The sequence below is a fragment of the Cimex lectularius genome, unplaced genomic scaffold (genome assembly GCF_000648675.2).
Source record: "Cimex lectularius strain Harlan isolate CLEC.00 unplaced genomic scaffold, Clec_2.1 scaffold99, whole genome shotgun sequence".
Taxonomy (NCBI): domain Eukaryota; kingdom Metazoa; phylum Arthropoda; class Insecta; order Hemiptera; family Cimicidae; genus Cimex; species Cimex lectularius.
Genome location: NW_019392713.1, coordinates 907056 through 930621, shown reverse-complemented (window position 1 = coordinate 930621; position 23566 = coordinate 907056). Strand labels below are relative to the sequence as shown.

Genomic DNA, 23566 nt, shown 5'->3' with positions numbered 1-23566 from the left:
GTGCTCGTCTGTTGGCTGTTCGTTCTTAGGGAACGAAACGTTTTGTTATTTCCATTATGGAAAAACCGATCGTCTCTTCCGGTGCTAACACGGTGGCAGCACAGTTTTAGAAAGAGAAATGGGAAGAGTAGAAAAGAAAAACCCTATTCAATTCATGAGCACGTTCATGAATCGCCTTTTTAACTAGGATGAAAGTCTATGAGAACTTGTACTATGTGTTTTATCAACTTTTAGTTTTCATCACAAATTTTATCACATAGTTATGTACTGAATAACTGTGTGACAGTGTCGAATTGGTTGAAAATAAATAAGATTTCACTCGACCAATTGGTGTCGAAATAGTCTTCAATAGTTGTTTCATAACTATCTTATACGAATCGCTCATGTGTGATGTATAATTCAGAAGGATGATGGAATTACATTATTTACATTGTTATGAAGAACAAAAACCCATTCTTCTGTTATATCACGAGTTTCTCAATTAATATTTAATCACTAATTTCTAAATAGTTGTCCAGACCGATCACTGGAATTACGATATAACGAAACGAGATGAACAAACAAACCAGGAACATAAAATTGTAATAAAACAATGTTTGTAAATCCCAGGCCCTGAAGATGATCTCAATAAAGATCGAAACGTTGGCACGATAAAGAAAATATTTTTCTGAAACCTACATCACACCAGACCGCATCTCACGATTTCTGAATTTACATATATTTTTATAAGTGCAAAACTATCAGACAGGTTCTTTCGGGTCCGACAAGGATCAGAACCAACTCTTGTTATCTGACCGCGGGAATACCGTCTTTGTCCAAACCTTATTGTACAGATGTCTCAACTACCACAAGGCCCTAGACACTGGGGATACCAGGGCAACAGGGCGGAAGGACAAGGAAGAAGACGATATATTAGTTATGGAAAGCTCGATCAGGACCTACCTGACACCCTGATCCTTTAGAGGCACTTTATTCTACAGACTCCGGAGGCATATGCGTATGTGGCAGCAGAAACAAATCCTATGCTGAGATTCCTACTCCTTGGGAGAGGAAAAGCTCTGGGATCTGATAAATAAATTAAAAATCTTTTTAACTTAAGCTTAACTTTATCACCTACCACTCTCTTTGATCCTTTGCCGATGACAGAGCAGTACTAGCCAGAACTGCAGCATGAAAAATAGCATGAATCATTTTGTGCTAATTGATCTTGCCATAGTAACATTAATACAACTAGGAAAACATGGATGGACTGCTCGTTTTGATTATGTAAAGCGTTTTAATCCCAATTCTTTTTCTGTTTCTCCAGCCTAGTTATAATCAGACTTATGAGCACGGTAACCGACTCTCTTTTCTTTATTCTATTACTTTCTACCCTTCGGTAACTAGAGGCCTAGTGAATTGTGTATAAAACGAATCACAAACACAAATTCAAATGAAAAAACAAACATAATGTACTGGTTAGCATTCAGTTTCCCTCCAGAGTACTCGATATTGTCCGAGGTAGTTGGAGATAAACACTCCCATTCGCGCTTATAAATTCCATTCACACACCAGACTTCGTTCAATCTACCCAGGATGCCTGATATTCCTCGGAATCATAATTTAATATTAATGAAAATTCACTCTGTTTTAATCAACGTGCCGATTACAACGTATAATAACCTTATTTTTATAGCACTTCAATAACGTGATGGTATAAGAGACCATTGATAGAGAAAACACTGGCTCATCCTTGTCCTCCACCTTTGCTGCACTAATTTGTTCAACCATGTTGCATCAAATAGTTTATAAAATTCACTAACTCAACATTATAAAATTTACTTCCTTTCAGCAGGAAAAATTTGATGCTTTTCAAAATAATTATCAAGTAGATACAATCTACAAGTTTTTTCTAAGGCTTTTGATAAGGTGGGCCATGGTCTACTTTTTCTCAAACTAAAGGGGCTGGGTATAAGGGTCCATTTCTTACGTTAGCTGATTGACTATATAAGTGACATGGTGACATAGTGCAGGTCATATCCATAAATGTCCTAAATGCTCAATTCACGAATTCACGATAGCTCAAGTGGCTAGAAGGACCTTAGATAAAAAGTATAATTGATTTAAATATAAACATTGATGAACTAAGAGCTGTTATGAAAATTGATTCTCTTAACATGAGAAGAGACGTGATATTATATTATTATATAAATTGATAACCCATGTTATAGAGAGCCCAGAGCTTTTGGAATTTATTTAAATATGTCTGTGACATCAATAATAATATATAATAATTAATAAGATAATAAGACACCATAATTTATTCAACATCACATTCAGTGATACAAGTTATTCATTTTCAGCACCTGTTGTAAGAGTATGCAGACTGCCAAATTCACTGCAGGTATGCGTACTATATGTATTCCACAATTCATTATACAGCTTTAAAAATATTTTTACTATAAATTTCACGTATTGTAATGTTGTATGCATTGTAAAATTGGCGCAAGCGGTAAACATAAATAAAAACTGTGGAATTTGATCATTTAGTGTCGTGAAAATAATTTAAGTTGAAAAATGGGCGGAGGTTTAAAATGACCGTTGAGTAGACAAAAGGGGCGACAAAAACGCCGACACCCCGAGGGAACTAGATAAAACGTTTTGGAAAAATTAGCAATCTATCAGCTTTCTACGTTCTCTTTTTTTACCAAATATTCATTTTCGATAAGACACAAATAGATTTGACCTTTTTAACTGTGAGAAAATCTTAACACGAGTATATTGTTTATTAAAAAAAAGAAAACAAGAACCTTTCTGAACATTCTTCGTCACGACATTTTAGTACCGTTTGCTAATAACGCCCTAAGACGAAAAAGTGTGAAATTCCTCTCATGATACATTAGACTTACAAAGGCTAAACGTGTGAACGCCTTGCGCCGTAACGTAAAACTGTTAAGAATTAAGTCCACTTTATGCTAACAATAAAGGAAAGGATTGACAGTACTCGGATCCAAATCTAGCCGTACTGATGGAACTACTTATCGACTTCTATTGCGATTTCACGCTTTTTAACATGTCAAATCTAATAATTTACCGCTGGCATGTCCTGAGGTTAACAGCTTGTCCACAGTCTAACAATAAAATAACGCTTCGAATCACACATGCAATGCAATTGGACAAAGCCGTTTGAATAAATCACGTTTAATGAAATATAAATAAACACCTACACGTGAACGTTAAGCGTGGGTTATTGAATTGAATCCGTTTCAACGATTCATAGTTGTAATATAAGATAATTCGTAGGAAGGACGTGATTTTAAATTGTTTTTGTTTTGTTTTATTTTGTTTTTAATTTTTTATTTTTATTTTGTACAAGAAACTTTCAGAATAATGAAGGTCATAATATGTTTAATCAGATAAAACATATGTTTTGTACAAACTTTGCAATAAAACCGAATTAAATAATTCAGTAATTATTAATGATAAACCTGACCGAATGAAAAGTTACATGTTAAAATTACAGTGGAAACCCATTTATCTGGACCCGTTTGTTAAAATATTTTTTATAAATTATTTGGAGATCGTGAGATGCGGTTTGGTATAGTAGTGTATAGTCTCACGATCTCCAAATAATCATTAATTAATGGTCACTAAACACCATACATTTTCTATAAATTTTTCATAGTTCTAATGTATATTAATGTATATTTTTTTAAAATTTATAATTCAACTATGGGACCTTTAATTCGTCGTTCGAAATTTGTAAAGGCCACCAGATCGCCCTTCCACTAGCCACACGATCGAAGAGGCCGTTTCTTTTTCTTTTTTTAAAATAAATTAATTAATTAAAAAATAAATAAAAAATAGGTGTATACTATTTTAAAATTAGAAATTGTTGTGTAGTGTTGTTCGTGTGTTGGGTTTCATTGAAATTTTTTTTATTAAGTATATTTTCATTGGGTATTTTTTACGTACAAATTTTTCGAGAAACGACTGTCGGAACTCAGACAAAAATAAAATGAATAAAAACTATCTACTATTTTAAATGTAACTTGATATATGAATAAAAGTGTTCACTTTCATATGTGTTTTTTTCCGTTTTTAGAACACAATACTAATAAAATCAAACATTTTCGGATTATCTGGACTTTCGATCTATCCGGACTTATATCATGTATCAATAAAAGATTGTTTACAATAAGAAATGTTTCTAGCCAAAAATAATAAATATTGGAAGTTATAGTGTTTATTTTTGTTTTGTTTTTATGAGGTCTGTTTATAAACCGTTTTAGATCCTCATAGTAAGCAAGGACAGAATTTTATTATATTTTTTATCAGCTATACCATAAAAAATCAGAAAATTTCTATTATGTTTTACGCTATATTGTGTCAAATCTACTTTATCAAAAATTACGTAAAATTAATATGATTTTTTTATAAAACCGTAATGTTAATTTGTTAAGTCGTAACAAATGAACTATGTTTCGACTTAAATTATTTTTAATAAAATTATTTCTTTACTAGTTACAACATTGCTCAACGGCTTGTTTTCGCTTAATTATGGACGTTTTTAAAATTAAATATCGTATTTAAATTAACTATGTAAGTTGTGATACTACGACGAAATATATATANATATTATATATTATGTGGGGAGAGAGAGAGAGAGATTTTTAATGTAGAATATAAATGAGATTAGATATATAAAAGTTTACAAAAACTGAAAGACGCCAAAAAGCTTGTTTTCTGTTAAAAACACTTAGAATTCGTTTCAAGCACTTATGAAAGCCCTTAAATACAAACTTTAATATTAAATAGATAATAGACAATTTTGGGCTGGTTCAACCGAGGTGGTGTTCATAACTCCACCGGATTTTATTTCATCTCCATGAAATTATAAGCAAGCTGTCACCAAGTTGAACGTCTTTTCTTTTAACTTTGTCCACAATGACTAGGATTTGTCATTATAAGCTAGAAAGATAAGAGAAATGAACACTCTTCAAACGTTTTATTTTATATCTCCTGTTCTAATTTATTTACATAGACGTTTTTGCTTTTATCAAATTTATATAGCTCTTAAACCCGACAAAGCATCCTATGGATCAGTGAAGACATTTCAAAGTTATAAACATTTTTGTGATTTTCAAAAAAAAAAAAAAAATGACAGCCAATAAGGAGAAAAATAAATATTTTTCGATTTGCCCAAAAATATTAGTTTTCAGGAGATTTTCAGTGTGAAAAAAGCGAATATAAAATTTTTTCTGGTTAAAAATATTTTGATCTAACTTGCTACGGTCGAAAATTATGTATTTCAATATCTATGTTGACAGAACGGTTCTTTAGGGTCTGATAAGGATGAGATTACTCCGAATACTGATCTTTGATCATGGGAGTACCGCAGGGCAGTGTACTCGGATCAATCCTCGATATCCTTTATACTACAGTTGTTTCCACTGAACCTAGCACCTTCCTTGCATCTTTGGCCGAAGACACAGCTTTATTATCCTCTAACTCCGATCCTGCGGTACCTTCGAAAGATCTCCAGAAACAACCTAAACCTTCCAATATCCAACGTCTCCGATTCTTTCAATCTAAAGTCCTCAGATCAATTATAAACGCTCCGAATTAGGTCTCAAATGATACCCTACACAATGGCCTTAAAATTCTATTTATCCAAAAATGAATTCCTCAAAAATTTACCAAGTCCCACAATAAACTTTTCCATCACCCAAATAGACTTCCCCAATCCCATAAGGCCCCGGACCTTAAACTAAGGAGGAATTGGCCCCACCGCGACCTCTTCTATGAGGAGTAGTAGGTAGTGATGTTTCATTAATGAAGTGAGGTGGGATTTTAATATTGATTATTTGCATTTCAATGTATATAGTTGTATATACGTTTATACATTCAGATTGCAATAAAAATATAAAATAAAAATATCTCTCAACAATACCAAAAGCTAGCTTTGAAATATAATTTTGACACGCGGTAATCATATATGCCAGCACTACACCCTGAGGACAGGTGTTAAGAAAAACCAGCAAAAGATGCTCTATATAAAGGATTAAGGGGCAAGGAAGTCTTGAGGCCAACTTCGTTTCAGGCAACAAACAAACGAAGGCAAAAGGAATGTTGAAGTCAGGGTGCATAGTGACGTTTCTGACGTGGTAACGACATTTATCTGAACGCTTTTGATTGGAAGTATTGGATGCTTTTGGACGATGGGCACCCACAGGCTCACTATGTCCAAATGTTTGGTATTGCGCAGTAACGTCTTCATAGAGTAATAGAGTAAGTTGAGTTTTGATGTCTAAAATGGATTTAATTGCTTAAGTTCGTAGTCGCCCAAGTTTTCGCTAAAGTTGTTGGCTTGTAAAGGGATTTCACGTTAGTCTGCTAAGTTTAGCCTTAAGTATCTGGTTTTGAGTAAAAGTTGTTGTTGATGTCCATTGAATGAAGTATTCTTCAGAGCTCAAGGGCTTCTTGGGTGTTGGAAGTTGCGATTTAGAAGACAAAATTGTGGTGTACAATGTGGTGGTAATGGTGCTGCTGTTATGTAAAGGAAGGTCAGTATAAATGATGTACCAGATGGGATCAAGTATGCTCCCTTATAGGACGACCGCTTGGACTGATATCTATCAGATCTATTGTTGTCGCATCTCATTATGTAGCGGCGGTCAGATAAGGATATCCTGTTTATAGAGCTTTAATCTTCTAAACTTTATCATATTTCACTCAATTTGTTTGTTTTATTACTTTGTTAAATAATACAAAATTTCAGATATGAAAAATGGTACTTTTGCTTCTGAATCCAAGAATTGAAATGCAGCTATTATAGAGCTATAGGGATTTTTAAATGTACAGTATTTGTGTCATATTTGTATGTGTATGTGTGGGTGTGTGTTATGCTTGTGTTATATTTATGTTAATTTATTTTAATGAATTTAATTTATTAGCAAAAAAAGGAAGGGGTCGTTTAACCCCGCCTCGAGGAATATCGAGTACTCTGGGGTGAACGTGTGTCGTCTGTAGACTAATAGTAATTTATTAGCGAGAATGGAATGTGTTCGACCTCGCCTCCAGGAATACGGAGTACTCTGGAGGAGTGAATGTGATGTTACATGTTTGCATCGGGTGGTGAGTGGTGATGTATATAATTTTTATTTGTTTTGTGTTTTCTGTAGTCGACACCCGAGGTATACACGAGAGGCTAGCATTTTAAGTCATTGACGTGGTATAAAGATGAAAGCAGAGAGGCAATAACAGATCGAAACGCTCAAATGCCTGCATCTTAAAACAAAATACGCTGAAAAACCAGGAAAACAAGCAGAGGTGCATCGATGACCTAAGCTGTTTGTCGGCCCGTACTCTTCCCATATTATGTATACATTATTTAATATTGAAGTTTATTTTATTTTCCGTTTAAACTTTCAAAACAAATAATCCTTCGGTGAAAAAGACCGTGAGACGTCAATATTGAATTTAGGCATATTTGAACTTCCCACATTGTTGTTATCATCAAACAAAAGCCAGGATCCATTTCGGAGCAACTGATTAAACAAGACCTTGCTAAATGTTCGACTTGATCACCTCTGGTCCGCATATCTTCGTTATTTACTTAACGAGTTGCGCCCCACAAACGCCTTTCAGATAATTTGTTAACAAATTAATATTTAATGATTTAATTTAACACTAATGGATTGGTATATCTGATTAATTTTGGAGTATGAAAATTAAAAAGAGAGTAAAAGCGTATTTTTTTATTATAACGTGCTTCAACAAAACAACTTTTGTTTCGTTATTGTAAAATGCTAACTGTACAGTTATTTCCACAGGGCGATTAACCACGTACGGCTGGGTTCATTTCTTTCCTTCAGACGAGTATGTTTTTAAAGTGGGTATATTCATTTATGAGTTCCTGTTTTGACATGTGAGGCAAAAATTGGCGAAAAGAAGGAAAACATTTATCACAAGCGTTTTTCGCTTTCACATGCAAATTGCAAAATCCTTCTGTTAAATCATCTGTGATTTGGTAATAAAAGAGTATAATTCTCAAATAGTTTGTCCAATTGTTATTAAATAGTAAACAAATGTTAAAAATAAGACGAATTCATAATAGGTTGACTATAGTTGACCTTTTTTAATTACAATTATAATATCCAATAGAAAAACGACTTTTTTTGTAATAGGCATGTAAAGTTACTTTATACTATATTAATATATTCCTGAAAATTAAAGTCAAAAGAACGTTCCTTAACTTAATAGGTATACTCTTTTAATCAATGGTGATTCAACTTCCTTCTTTGTTACCAGGTTTAAGACTGGTTTTATTAACTTTCCGAGGAAAGAGGAAATGGCTTTATCTTTCCAAACAAGATAAAACGACAGTGAAAGATTCTTCCTAGGTGAAATACCTTGGATATAAAATGTCACCACAGAAGAGAGTTCGGGCCATGAAAGTAAAACTGATTTTTTATTTATTTCTTGAACTAAAGGAATAGAATCAAAAGGACACGTTATGTAATGTCGAAAGATCGAATGCAATTAGCATTTCAACCATTCGCACGTAAAATAAATTAATTTATCTCAAACGATTATCATGATATGAACATTTAAAATCTTTAAAAAAAAATTTCATGGAAATTTATTATTTTCATATAAATCCATATTTATCGACTTCTTGTAGGTTGAAAAGGCGACGATGCGTAAAAGGGAACCGACGACCTTCCAGAAGCGGAGGAAAAAATTAATCCTTAATACGTCAAAGGACGCCGACAAAGACACTCCTTTTATAAAAATCTTTATAATCCTTTTAGGACTGTCTACGACCAACTCCGCTTGTTTTCGCTGCTTCCTCCAGACTTGGGCCAAACGAAAAGTGAAGGCTGAAAGCGAGAGTTAACGGATCCCAGCCCAGTATGCAACTAACAAGGCGATATTTCACAAATTATTAAATGCCAGGTTGATCGGCGATGAGCATCGCTGGGTCCGCTATTAGTTTCAGCCTCGCGCCAGTGGGTTTTGACAAAAAATTCGATTGCTAGAGGTTCCTAGGAGGAAAAGATCTGTTTTAAGTGTATTTTTTAAGGATATTTAAAAAAATTGACCTCAGCCTGTCTGTCTGTCTCCCGTCTCTCTTTTTCTCTAAATCTCTCCGGGTGGCCGAAGATGATCAAACTACAGATTCACCAAAGGATCTACAAGAGCAACTATGAGTCCAGAATCTCTAAATGGACTGCTCCATCTCTTCATATCACAATACAAAAAGATAACTCGAAGAACTCTCCAGGTTCCAGACAGTAAACCCATGGTATTCGCAACCGAGATTTAAAGCAATTGTCAACTCTAATTACTTTCACCAAGAAAAGAAATATAAAAATACGAGGCCTACGTTTTTATAATGAAATACTGCAGATAAAAAATAGGTTAAATACCTAGGAATAATCATTGATAAAAAGTTAACCTGGAACCCTCACCTCCAGCAAAAAGTAAAATATCGCTAATTACCTCAAGAAGAATCCTAGGCAAATCTTGGGATTGAAACCGAAAATGGCCCATTGGCTATATAAGGCAGAATTCCCAATAGAACCTATGGATCACTAATCTGGTGGAGCAAAGCTCAACAAAAACGAGCTACTCAATCACTAGACAGCATACAAACATTAGTAAACCCATGTATCACTGGGGCAATGAGATCAACCCCTACAAGTGCTTTAGAAACTCTGCTAAACCTATTTTCACTGGAAACATTTATACAAGGAACGGCTAGGCAAAGTTCATTTAGGCTCCAAATACAATCAAATTGGATACGAACTAAACAATTCGGGCACACAACCGTAATTAATAAAATCGGACACTCATTCTTAGAAATGGGGACTTACTAAATGATCCCGGTAACATTCTTTACAACCTCCAATAAAGTCTCAACAGATTATAAAGGAGAGGAAGAACTCAGGAGAGCATCAGATACAATGATGTGGTATATAGATGGCTCCAAAACAAACGATGGAGCCGGGTTGGGTTTTTTTGTATAAGCTCAAAATATGAGCAATCAAACTCATTAGGGAAGTACACTTCGGCCTTTCAAGCAGAAATACATGCATCAATGCTTTTGCCCTAGAAAATCTTAAAAGTGGTTACACTGTCAAAAAATCCTCATAAGATCGGATGACCAAGCAGCTATGATAGCATTAGTGTGTAAAAAAATCACATCAAAACTAGTCAGTGAATGCATCCAAAATCACCAAAACCTGGGGAAACAGAACAACCTGAGGATATGTTAGGTGCCAGGACGCAAAGGAATTTTGAGTAACGAAAAAGCAGACAGACTGGCCAGAGAAGGATCTGCAAGGATCCCCAAACCTACACTTGGGTTAACAAAAACAAATACAGAAACCTCACAGGTAAAAGAAGAAGTGGATAAACTCTAGCTGCGATAGATACGGTAATCTTATTCTAAAACAACACTCACCAATACTGGCTAACTCACTACTGCTGTTGGAGAGGGCAAGACGCAGAGGAGTAATAGGACTATTAACCTATCACTGGCATCTGAGAAAACATCTAAACAACATGGGCATATACAACAATGATCCCATCTGCAGATTATGTAATAAGAAGGAGGAAACACCCATATAATCTTCGAATGCAAAACAACGGCTCAATGGAGCCTTAACCTAGCATACAGAAAAAAAACCTAGGGAATGAAATCGTAGCAGCAATAGTCAATGACATAATACTTCTGAGATGAAGGATTGAGTCGATTGCACTGAACTAGGGAACTAAGAGGTACAATAAGCCAGAAGATAGCAGCACATTTCAAATATCCAATGGATGAAGATTTTGCAAGAAAAACCAAAATGAGAGACACTATCAGTTTTATCTATTTAAGATTATAATAAGAATGTCTTAGTTAAATAAAGGTTCACTAATGTCTTTTATAGTTTTTTATTATTATAAATCTATGCATATTTTTGTAGTTATAAATCCGTGTGATTTTGTTTTATGTTAGACCATTTCACAATCGCACTACATTCCCATTATAGAATTCGAAGGATTATTGCAAGATGTGGGAATAACAGCCGAATTGGTCAATACCATCGGTATTTCCTTTATTATAGGAATTAATTTAGGATTATATAAGTACAATGGAGGATGTTCCAGGCATAAAATAAATTTACCGCCCTTCCCTCTGGTAAAATTGTTAACCAATTCCTAAAGCCATTGCCTTTGGATCGAAAACTTTCAATATTTCCGTATATCGTTAAAATAGGGCGTAGGCGTGTCACTCAAAGACCTTGAATAGAATTTTGTGTAGGCATGATGTAAACAAAAACGGGGTGGCTGATCTTGAAGAAAGTCCGGTGAGAATAATCGTGAAACCGAGTGGGAAGGAGTGTTAATGAGTCTGTTAGGAGATAACTGCTGTTTGCATTGTTTCGAATCCGTTTCACTTTTGTATCTTCGCCTTCTGTGGATTATTCATAATTGTGAAGGAGAGGCTGGTGGTTTAAAAAAAAATATTATTATTCAATTATATTTATATTGTTTACATCCTTTTGTTTCATCTATGGTCTAATGTTAAAATTCCAAATTTCCCCTTCCATATATTCAATGGTCGATATTGCGAAACGGATGATGAGGATATTAGTAATTACTTCTCTCAAGTACTTAATCTTTTTATGTAAGGTTTTGGTTGAAATGAAAGTGTCTCGAGCAGGATTCGAACCCACGACCTTCGGCTCAATACGCCGCTCCTCTAAAGAGAGGCCACTAAATATAATGGATTTCGTAATTACAGTTGATTAAACACGAAAAGCTTAGTAAAAAAGAAAATTGTCTATCCTCCAGTGAGAAACGGGCTCGGATGGCAACAAAGACGAGAAATCACAAGGGACTCAGGTCATGTCACTCATTCGCTTTTATGATTTCAAGGTTTTATCTTACGTAACTTTGACGTAATTGTGTACATCAGTGGATTAATCCAAACGTAAATCTTTTAAAAAAATTAAACCATCTTTACATGAAAATACAAGCCTTTTTCACTAAATGGCTTAGTACAGGCAGATGGATAGTATTGATTAACTAATTCAATATATTTTAATATTAAGTTAATTAATAAACGCCATAACTGAGTTTGACACACATACGAAACTTATAATATCCGATCTTTCACTTTTCGCCAATGTCGAACATCGACAGTTCTGCCTAAGAAGCGAGTCGAAATGATGCTGGGCATTTGGGTCAACATCCAGGAAGGATTAGCACAAGTCGCTTATGACTTAATAAATTATTAATTTATTCTTATCGAACAATACTTTTGAAAGAAGAAAACGATATTGCATCGTTTTCCTGTCGAGTCATTTGACTCAGATATATGATTCTGTCATTTATTAATTATTTATCTTATGTGGTTTTAGTGTGAGTCATCTCAAGATTCTACAGTGCCGGATTCTTTCAATAAACTGTACTCTCTTTAAAATTATGCCCGTAGCATAACAATAAACTCATTAAAATTGATAAAACCTTAAGGTAAGCTAAATTTTTATTTAGATTAAAATGAATTGAACAATCTGCGTAATGATAATTTGGAGATCGTGAGATACGATCTGGTGTGACGTAGGGTTTCGAAAAACATTTTCTTTATCGTGCCAACGTTTCGATCTTTATTGAGATCATCTTCAGGCTTACTGTAGATGTGTCATTCTTGTGTGTCGTGATGAGAGTGCCAGTGACACAACCAAACACCAGAATTAACAACATACATCAGGCCACACTGGCATTCTCAATACAACACACAAGAATGACACATCTACACAGAAAAGAAACACTTTGAGCCCTGAAGATGATCTCAATAAAGATCGAAACGTTGGCACGATAAAGAAAATGTTTTTCGAAAACCTACGTCACACTAGAACGCAACTCACGATCTCCATATAATCATTAACTAACTGTCACTAAACACCACACAAATCTGCGTAATATATTGGGAAGTTGTAAATTAATATTTTCTATTATCTGTAAAATATGAACAATTCATTTTAGAAACTCCCATCTTTTTATACAATATTGATCTGCCTGTGATCCATGCGTTATTTCACATTGACAACTGGCTCACTAATATTTCCAACACATGTCCAAGTTAACATGCTATTAACACTTACCGCTTATTAACAGTTATCGTTATGACGGTCAGGGTTTAGAATTTTTGTAATTCATTTTGCGACCGGCCATAGCCTCGGATGATTTTAATCGGAAGCCTTGGCTCGGAAACAAAGCAAGTTCATTACCGCTTCATGGAGGCTTTAAGGTCTTCCGCGCATTTTGAATCTTAAATGTTGAAATATTCAATGAAGAAGTTTAACAAGGTCGGGCAGAAAAGCTGAACCTGCGTTCAAAGAAGATTGATAATTAAGAAGATTAATAAATCATTAAGACCCACAGTTTGAAAATAGATTATCGACCCCATTGTAAGGTTTTGCTTAAAAATGCACTAGTCATTATTTTCTTTGTCCATTTAATTTTGTAATTATGTAACTTTACCTATTTGCATATTTACTTGTTTGTTGGCAGGCTCACTCTTTATCAGTCTATCAATTTATCCCTCCATCTAGCTCTACATTCATCTACTTATTGTCATTTTGTTTGTTGGTCACTTCTCTTTTCTAGTGTCTGAGACTTTTTTTCTTCTTTCCTATTCCACCATCTTTTTTCTGTCAGTCAGACACTGTACGCACTTTCCCCGTGTCTATTTTTCTCTCTAAGTCTCTGTCTTCTCTCTCTCGTTCTCAGCCATTCTCTCTTTCACCTTATTTCTCTCTATCCTTTCTCTCTCTCTCTCTCTCGTTCTCAGCCATTCTCTCTTTCATCTTATTTCTCTCTATCCTCTCTCTCTCTCTCTCTCTCTCTCTTTCTCTCTCTCTCTCTCTCTTTCTCTCTCTCTCTCTCTCTTTCTTTTTCCATCTCTCTCGTTCTCTCACACACATAGCGTTACTTTTAAATGCTCATACCGACACAGTACATATGAAAGCTAATCACCGATACATTCATGTTTCATTTAGCAATCACCAGTTATTATACAACCGGGCCAGGGCATATAACGTTGATGTGCTCGATGCATGCATATCAAAGGGATTAACTACCCGTTAAAAATAATAGCAACAACTGTTTATACATGGAACAATCCACCTTTTCTGTTAGCAACCTGATTAATGTTAAATATTTATGCTCGTTCTAGATAATGTTAAGTTCAACGCCAAAGTCTGAATCGGCTTTCGTACAAATTGCACGCATTAATTCTTCCATCTGTTTTTTGGTATTTCAATAATTCACTGATTCAGAGATCAAATCAAATGTTTAAATGATTACAGAAGGAACATCACAATGATTACAAATCCACGACCAAATTACTGTTTATGTTAAAAATATAGGAAATGTTTTACACATGATTTGTAAATAAGGAAAAACCATTTAGGCGATGATGGAATTTTTCTATCATAAAAACTACTTGAACTCTCACATAATGATTGAGAAAGGTTATATCATCTTCAACAATGTTCGTGACCTAACGGTGAGCAATTGGTTATTTCTGGAATGATTGCCATGGTCCTTCAGGTGGAAGAACGTCGTCAATTACTTTTTACAAAAATATACTTTAATGCATGGAAGGGCGTACCGACGAATACCAAGGCGTACCTGGTATGAAGGTATGTACATTTCTTAAACTAATTACGGCTTATATTAATTAAACAGTCGAAACGTAGTGAGAGGAAGAAAGGTGAAAGCCTATTGGAAATCGGACTACCATTTGATGTTTACGGCAAATTAGCGTCTAATGAGTCATTTTGTAAAACATTTTTACCAATTGCAACTAAAGGCAAGCTGTAAATAATTTTTTTATTACAAGAATGACAAAACAATTGTACTTATAATAAATTAAAATTTCAAGGTGAACTTCCACGAGCTGCTTACATTCAGATCTTTCTTTTTTAATGCTATTAGTGAATCTTATGTCAGTCGTTGATACCGACCAAATCCCGTTGAGTCTGTTCCAATTGACCTTTTTTATATACTTTGCATAAGTAACTCGTCGCCATCATTCGTGTTCAGGTTGTATTTTGAGTCAGTTCCGTTATTCAAAACCGAATGTTCCGGGAGCAAGCAAACAGGTCTGCAGGAATGGTCGTCACACGGGCTCATTTCGAGCTTTCGGATAGGATTGATTACTGAATCGGCCAGGATAATTAGAAAGAGAGAGAAAAATCTTCTAAAATATCTCGTCATTTTCACTTTTCCCATAAGCTCGGATTATCAGTTTTCCCATAGCATTGTTGTACTGATATTACTCAAACTGGCCGTGAGCATTTCGTTCTCTTGTGCCATCGTGACTTTCCCAAATCAAACCAAAGTCGGAGGATTGTCGTGTAGAAGAATTACAGACGTTCTGCAATTGATCTGAAACCACTTGACAAGATTCGACGGTTTGTTGCAATTCTGCACGAACTTCTACTTTATAAAAAGTTCTTTTCGAAAATTTTCTGGTGAATGACAAAGAATTTACTCTAATTAGGTATGGAATTACTACGAGTTCTACATTCTCCATATATCCTCCATACATCTATATTCTCCTTCTGGACTGTGTCTTATATTTTCCAAAATACTTGCAAAACTTAATTTTTTAAAACTCACTTTACCAAAACTAAAACGGCTATTTACGGCTTGACTTTTTAAGCATGATTTCAGCTGGATTATCGAGATTTTCTCCGAGAGGAATCCTGATTTCTCAACGCGCAGTTGGCATATATCCAACTAATAATAGAGATTACTGATCAAACAACATCCAGTGTAAAAATCAGTTTTAAATCAACTACAGTCTACACCATAAGCAAAAATAAATGGAAATTTAGTTATTTACATATTTCGCTTAAAGATGATACATTTGAAGAACTTGAATTTTCACAATTTATTTCATTGTTAACAATGGAAGTGGGGTATGTAATTGCATAATATTTCTACGCCAAATTAACACTTTTTATCTTGAAATTAACAATTTCAAATTTCAACTTAACTCTTTTTACTTCAAATTGACTTTTGTTAATTTTAAGGTAAACTTTTTAACTTAAAATTAACATTTCTTAATTTCAAGTGAAACCCTTTTAATTTCAAATTAATAATTTTAACGGACAAACTAACTCTTTCAACTTAAAATTGACCCTTATTCATTTCAAATTAAAAATTTTTTAACTTAAAATTGAACTGTTTTAATTTCAAATGAGACCTTTTTAACTTCAAATTAATAATTTTTAATGTCAAGTTAATTCTTTCAATATCAAGAAAACATTCAATTTGATGTTAAAAAGGTTTAATTTGAAAATAAAAAAGGTCATTTTGAAGTTAAAAAGGTTGCTTTGAAATTAAAAAACGATCAATTTAAAGTTAAAAAGGTTTGATTTGAAATTAGAAAAGTTCAATTTGATGTTAAAAAGTTTTAATTTGAAATTAAAAAAAGGTCAATTTGATATATAAACATAAAACAGCAATATCGCACTGGCACTCTCAACACGACACGCAAGAATGGCACAATTACACAGAAGACAAACACCTTTTTATTTTATTTTTTTTTTTATTGGCCTTATGATCTTGCATATTAGCCATGGTACGAATTCTTGTGTGTTCAATTGGGGGTTATCGGGAAAAAAGGGCCAGAGGCGACGGTGGGAATCGAACCCACGACCGCTAACCACTCGGCTACCGCGGTCCCCTCATGTGTGATGTATAATTCAGAAGGATGATGGAATTACATTATTTACATTGTTATGAAGAACAAAAACCCATTCTTCTGTTATATCACGAGTTTCTCAATTAATATTTAATCACTAATTTCTAAATAGTTGTCCAGACCGATCACTGGAATTACGATATAACTAAACGAGATGAACAGACAAACCAGGAACATAAAATTGTAATAAAACAATGTTTGTAAATCCCAGGCCCTGAAGATGATCTCAATAAAGATCGAAACGTTGGCATGATAAAGAAAATATTTTTCTGAAACCTACATCACACCAGACCGCATCTCACGATTTCGGAATAATTATCGATTAACGGTCACTAATAATCACCACATAATTTGAAATGTCAAATTAACCCTTTCAACTTCAAATTGACCTTTTTTAATTGTACATTAAACCTTTTTAACTTCAAATTGAAATTTTTTAATTTCAGATTAATCCTTTTTAAATTTAATTTGACCTTTTTATAATTTTACATGAAACCTTTTTAACATCATTTTATTTTTTAATCATTTTAAATGTCAAACCCTTTCAACGTCTTTAAAATTAAAACTTTTTAACTTCAAATTGATCTTTTAAAATTTCAAATTAAACCTTTTTAACTTCGAATTGACTTTTTGTTTAAAATTAAACTTTATACTTTCAAATTGACCTTTTTTATTTCAAATAAAACCTTTTTAAGTTTAAATTAATAATTTTAAATGACAAATTAACTTTTCAACTTCAAATTGACTTTGGACCTAGTTGGAGTTTTCTTTCCTGTGGCAGCTACTACCCTACGACTTCACTAAGTTGCATTCCTTGAACTTTACTTTACAGGGTTCTCGGGTGTCCAGGGAAGACACAAAACGTGTTACGTCCATCTTTGTGCATCCTCATTCTCACTCTTCATTACAGTTAATACAATTATCTATACCCAATTAATGATTAATTAGTTTCGCAACTCATTAGATAGTGTTCTCCCGACACATACGTTTAAAATTAAAAAACTCTAAATATACTGGTATTTTACTTTACATGCTTATATGTCATACCTCCGAGGTTTTTCCAAAGAAAATGTTAATGACTAGTTAAAACGGGTTGATTTGATGTCCAAAAGTATTAATTGGACGGAAAAAAGTTATAATCCTTTGGTATCACTAAAGAGATATAAATTTGAATGTTCTGAAATAACATCTGCGATTTGCATTTTATACAATAAATCTGTATAAAGATGTTCCTGTAAAGTGAAAATGCTGAGAACCGTCACCTTTTTCGTAACATGTATGATATAACTATTAGTATGTATATTTTTTCGTGGCAGTGAAAGGATGAGAACGCAAAAGATATTATATCATTTATTATATAGTGACAGGGTGGAACGGTAGATAAAATTGACAATACTTTAAATCCGGTAGAATAAAAATAATAATAATAATAAATGCTTAAAAGAGTCAATTGATATAAATTTTCGACTCAATTTGTTTTTGCTTTTACTATTTAAAATTTCAAGGAGACTCGTTTCTTCTTGTATAATTTGTCCTTATGATCGACTCTTGATTCAAGCCTTCGCAATAAAGAACAGATTTAATTTCTGTTTACCAGTTCATTGTTATTTTTGTAATACGAAGTTTGTTCGTTTAAAAAATCTAACAGATTGACGAGAAAAAATTTTTTTCTGAAAGACCCAAGATTTTCCAGTGTAATTATTTTAAGAGATTGTTGCAATTAAATCGTTAAGTCGTGAAATTAGTCACACGTTTGAACTGGGATTATCAAAATGGTATCATCAAAATAATAAGCGACTTATTTATCATGGAACACCAAGGATGACGATTTTGTAAACATTTTTTTAGGAATTACAGAAAATAAGAAATCAGTTTTCTCAGATAGGTATTAAAAATTAGAAGTATAGAAGTATTAAGAACAACAAAAGTAGAAGTTAATTTTATGATAAATCACTGTTTGTTCATCATCAATGTCTTTTAGTGTAGGGATCAAATTTTAAGCGAATTTTGATATAAATATTACTATGAGTATTTATGGACGTTTTAAACATTTTGATAGGACAGTTTTAATGTTTGGTAAATCATTTGTCTCTGGTCCGCATGTTTTTGAGTTGAATCTCCTCGGTTAGGTAATTAGTTATTGCAAGTCAGAAACTGAAAACGTGCATTATAATTGTTTATATCAAAAATTGATTTTCAATTGACACTTCAGACAATGACCACATCTCGCGAGTAGAAGCTGAAATTTCGAAGAAATGAGCTGGTATTGACACGAATTTCCTGCGCAGTTATTGTAAAAGTGATTGTTCCAATAAAACTGTTAAGTTGTGAAATCGATTAAGTCACACGTTTGAGCTGGAATTATCAAAATAGTGAAAATGGGACGTTAACATCTCCCACATTGTCTCGCAACACACTGTTATAATAATGGAGATTTCCTTTTCAGGGACACCAAGGAGAACAAGACAAACATACAGTGTGTCAATTTTTTTTTCAGGATAAATAAATCAATGGAAAAGACATGTTTTCTCAGAAAAAAAAATTAAAAACAACTTTACAATGTATTTCAAGCTTAGTATGGTACATCTCTACGGTACTATTTTTTCATAGATCAAATTTGACTAATATTGAGTTTTGTTATAAATAGTTCCTTCTTAAACTATTTATAATGATTTAATTTGGAGATTATTTCTAATCATTTAAACGATTAACAAATATAAATATCTACTTACAATATTGGAAATTATGGCTTCAACTCGTCCACTCTACTAAGCAAATCTCATAAATTTATTATAGTTGAAGTCATTTCATATATTGTAAGTAGATGTTTATATTTGTCAACCGTAAATCATTAGAAATAGTTTGAATCAGACTTGATGAAAAGAATCAAAAGGTTAACGAAGGAAATGAGTTTTTTTTCTTTCCAATTGGCTTTATTCCTGATTTTTATGTTAATTATATTAATCAATATATCAATCATATAATAATCGCCATCAATACGCTCTGATCTAAAAATTTTGGTTGACCAGTTTTAATGCTTACTGGATGATTTGCCTCTGGTCCGTCTATTTTCTCTTTGAATTCTTGATCAGGTTATTACTTTATATTATATATTATTACGTTTTTACTTTATATATTATATTTATCAGTTTATTCTGATACTTATTAAAAAGTCAGAAACTGAAGACATGCATTATCATTATTTACATTAAAAATTGATTACGAATTAACCAAAGGTGCAAGTATATCGCAAGGTAGAAGCTGAAATCGTCAAGAAAGGAGCTGCCATTGCTTTGAATTTCTAGCATGATTATTTTTAGATCGTTGTTCCAATTAAATTGAATTAAGTCGTGAAATCGATTTATTCACACGTTTGATCAGGGATTATAAAAATGATAAAAAATGGGACGATAACGTCTCCAACACTGTCTCGAAACATCCTGTTATAAGGGCTAGAGTGAAACCTCTTGTTAAAGTTCTTAAGGATTTCTATCCGCTAAAGAGAGATTTTTATAATCTGATAATACATAGCAGTCTCTACAGATAAATGTGAATTGTCGATTTAGATAGGCATTTTCAATGTTTTTACGATCTCAAAAAATTACAGTTTCTCTAAAATTTAATTTACCAGCTAATGTTCTGACACTAAGTCTACTAAACTTTTGGTAATAATCAAGCATTTGCTTTCTTTTAAACTCAGTCTTTGGTGTGTTTAAAAAAATTGTTTGTTCGACTGTGTCCTTCTACTTGATTTGGAGTGTCCTTTAAGTAGAAATGTAAAATGCAAAGGAAGTGAGTCTTCCAACCCGGTGTGTGGACAATTGTCCTGTAAACGGAGGTGCCTAAACAGGGAAGCCCCTTATTAACTGCAACCGGGGCAAAATTTCATAAAAATTCTAATATAATACTATAAACTTAATAAAGGATGAGGTGATATAGCTTTATTATATTTTTATATTATTGTATTGCCGACTCACAAAAAAATATAAACTGGTTTTGCATTTAATTGGAAGTATTAAGAGAAATAAATTTGAATTTCCATTTGTACCCATGTACAGTAAAACCGCAGGAAAATGACAAAATGAAGGAATGAAGTGCAAAACTGGCTGCAAAATTCGAAAGCAAACCGGTTCTTCGACAAGTCTGGAAATGCTCAGCTTATAATAATAATAAAAAAACATATATAAAAAAACCTTGGATTTACTACATATAAAGACAATTTTTCACATTGCATCTATTATCAAGACATAACACAAGCGTTATTGCTTCCGAATCGAAAACCTACTGACACCTACTAGGCAAAAAAGAAGAATTTTGGTTTTTCAACGATTTGCAAGTTGTTTAATTGGGCCTCTAGAAGTTACACCCCTCCAAATCAATCCTGTACTTATCACAAACGAAGGATTATGTTATCGGTAATTACTCTAAATCAGTGTGACAATTTGTTTAGATATTAAAGTTTTAATTGGTAATTTTATTCATCTTCTAAACGTTGTCATTTGTAGTTGTTTGTAAATTGCACAGCATAATAAATTTTTGAGACGGATCGCACAAAAAACTTCAAATACCAATGTCTTTAAAAAACTTAATTGATACTATATTTACACATGATGGTATAAATATATAAAACAATAATGGCATTTTTTTCCAACCTAGTCCGTCTGGTCTCGCTGTGAACTGGTTTCCCAATTCATAGATTAACACAAATGAGTCTGATTATGTGAAAACTACCTTGTTCGAATCTGTGACGAGTTTGGTAGTGGATCCCATCGGCGTGGTGTCCTGGGCCATGCTTCACCGACAACAACACAACAACTGAAGATTAGAAGACGCGCCGCTGCCCCGCGCACCCCACTACATCAACGTGACGACTCCCTCTTCGTCGTTCAACCATTCTGGGCTATCGTAATTCGACTGCACATTTTACGCTTCAGCGTATATCGGCATGTGGTTATCTTGTTATCGGCTAGGTATAGTCTATTTTGAAGGAAATAATTCACCAAGGGTGGATTTATTTATCAGCGGTTATAATTTCCTTTGAATTTTGATTTTCGTTGAAATGAATTTAACATAGTTATATTTATTTTCCAATTCCATTTATTCATCAGTGTTATTTCCTATCAGAAATTAGTTTATATAAAAAAACTTACTTTTCTAGCTCACCTCTATGCACTAAAAAATGATTGTCTTGTTGGCGTTAGTCCTACAAGCAATAATTACCATAGAATCAATTACTTTTTTGGAAAAGATACCACTACTCAAAGAAGTTTTAGGCAGCCAAATCATAGAATCAATTATACCTTTAAAAAAACCGAGTAATTATTTTTGAACACCTATTGATTAATTGCACTTAAGTTCTTGCTGAACTGAGTCAACTAGAGATCGTCGGTCAGTCGTTCCAAAACGTTTAGTTAAACCCTGTGGTTTCAACAGGGCAGCAAGAAAGTGGAACATTTTTCCTGGTAGTTGGACCGGCAGAAGCGGCTTTGTCGGCTGGCCACCAGTATCCTGACGCTGACCTCGCCAGTCGATTTTTTCCCCCTTTGGGGTCGTCAAAAGTCAATTTGCGGCAAGGATAATAGCATTTTCCCATCGAGTCCCATAAAGTATTAATCGTTTTTGCAACCAAAATATTAAATGCGTGAGTTTAAAAGAAAATTATATTTCCCTAAAATTTAATTAACGATTTAAATTATAATTGAGGTTTGGGAAGTGATCAACTTAAAATTTGATTGTATTTGATCTCCCTAGTCAATGGGATAAATGGTTGATATCTCTCCTTCGCCCTGTTTATAACCCTCAATTGACTTTTTAGAACTATCACACACGACTAAACTCTTAAACCGAAAAGGCTACTGTCAGACAAATGTAACGTTTCAACTAAAAACAAACTGACAATCTACAAGACACAATATTAAAACCAATCTGGACGTAAGGTCTAGAACTGTGTGGCGCCAACATTTGACGAATACAGTCCTTCCAATTCCAAGTCCACAGAACAATAAACAATACTCCCTATTACGTCTCCAACATCCTTCACAATGATCTCAAAATCCCTCTTTTTCCAGAACAATTTTAGTATTTTTAAATCTATATATTAACGTTTTTAATCTCACCACAATCGAGTTGCCTACTAAACGTGGATTAGTCCTCGTACAGTTGGAAAAACAGCCAATGTTCGTTAACTCTCCTCAAACACATGATTTATGCCGTTGTAAATCCAGCTCATTTCAATATAATCTAAATAAGGAATACACACACACACACACACACACACACACACACACACACACACACACACACACACACACACACACACACACACACACACAGATACATAACTTACATAAAACTAGTTTTACTGAGAGTATATTAATTCACAGGTTAAAAATTCTGAAATTTTGGGTAGAAAAGTTTTAATTTTTGCTATACAAAGCTCAGTCCGCACATATAAGAAAAGTGATGCAACTCACCAAAAGAAAATTGTACAGGAGAGACAAAAGGAAGTTTTTTTTAAATTATGTATTAAGTACACGCCATTACGGTTATTGGCAATAAAAACTGTCATGATCCAACAATTTTGTCTTTCGTTCCTCCAAGACTTAAGCGAAAACACAAAACTTTAAAAATCCAGCTGTATTTCCCCTTAAAAAACCTCCCCCATTTGAGTTGACATTTTTTTGTATATATTGGCTCTCAGTAAGTTAGTATGTTTGCTCTAAGAATAATGGTGGTCAATGAATGACTGTAAGGGTGTTAATTTTTTTTTTTTTTGATAGACCAGAAAACATACAAACCTAACAAGCATAA

The 23566-nt window shown here is 33.5% G+C and overlaps 1 protein-coding gene across 2 annotated transcripts in view; it reads right to left on the bottom strand.

The window, feature by feature from the left end:
• Positions 1–23566, bottom strand: part of LOC106662182 (sodium-dependent nutrient amino acid transporter 1-like) — a 79704-nt gene that overhangs the window by 48267 nt on the left and 7871 nt on the right. Inside the window, exon 1 of one of the 2 annotated variants that reach the window (XM_014386049.2) lies at positions 21488–21607. The exons of the other annotated variant lie outside the window; for it this stretch is intronic. Coding sequence (XP_014241535.1) covers positions 21488–21547 — 60 coding nt within the window. The 5' untranslated portion in view covers positions 21548–21607. Of the gene's footprint in view, positions 1–21487; positions 21608–23566 lie in introns of those variants that run through there. 2 annotated transcript variants of the gene reach the window in all.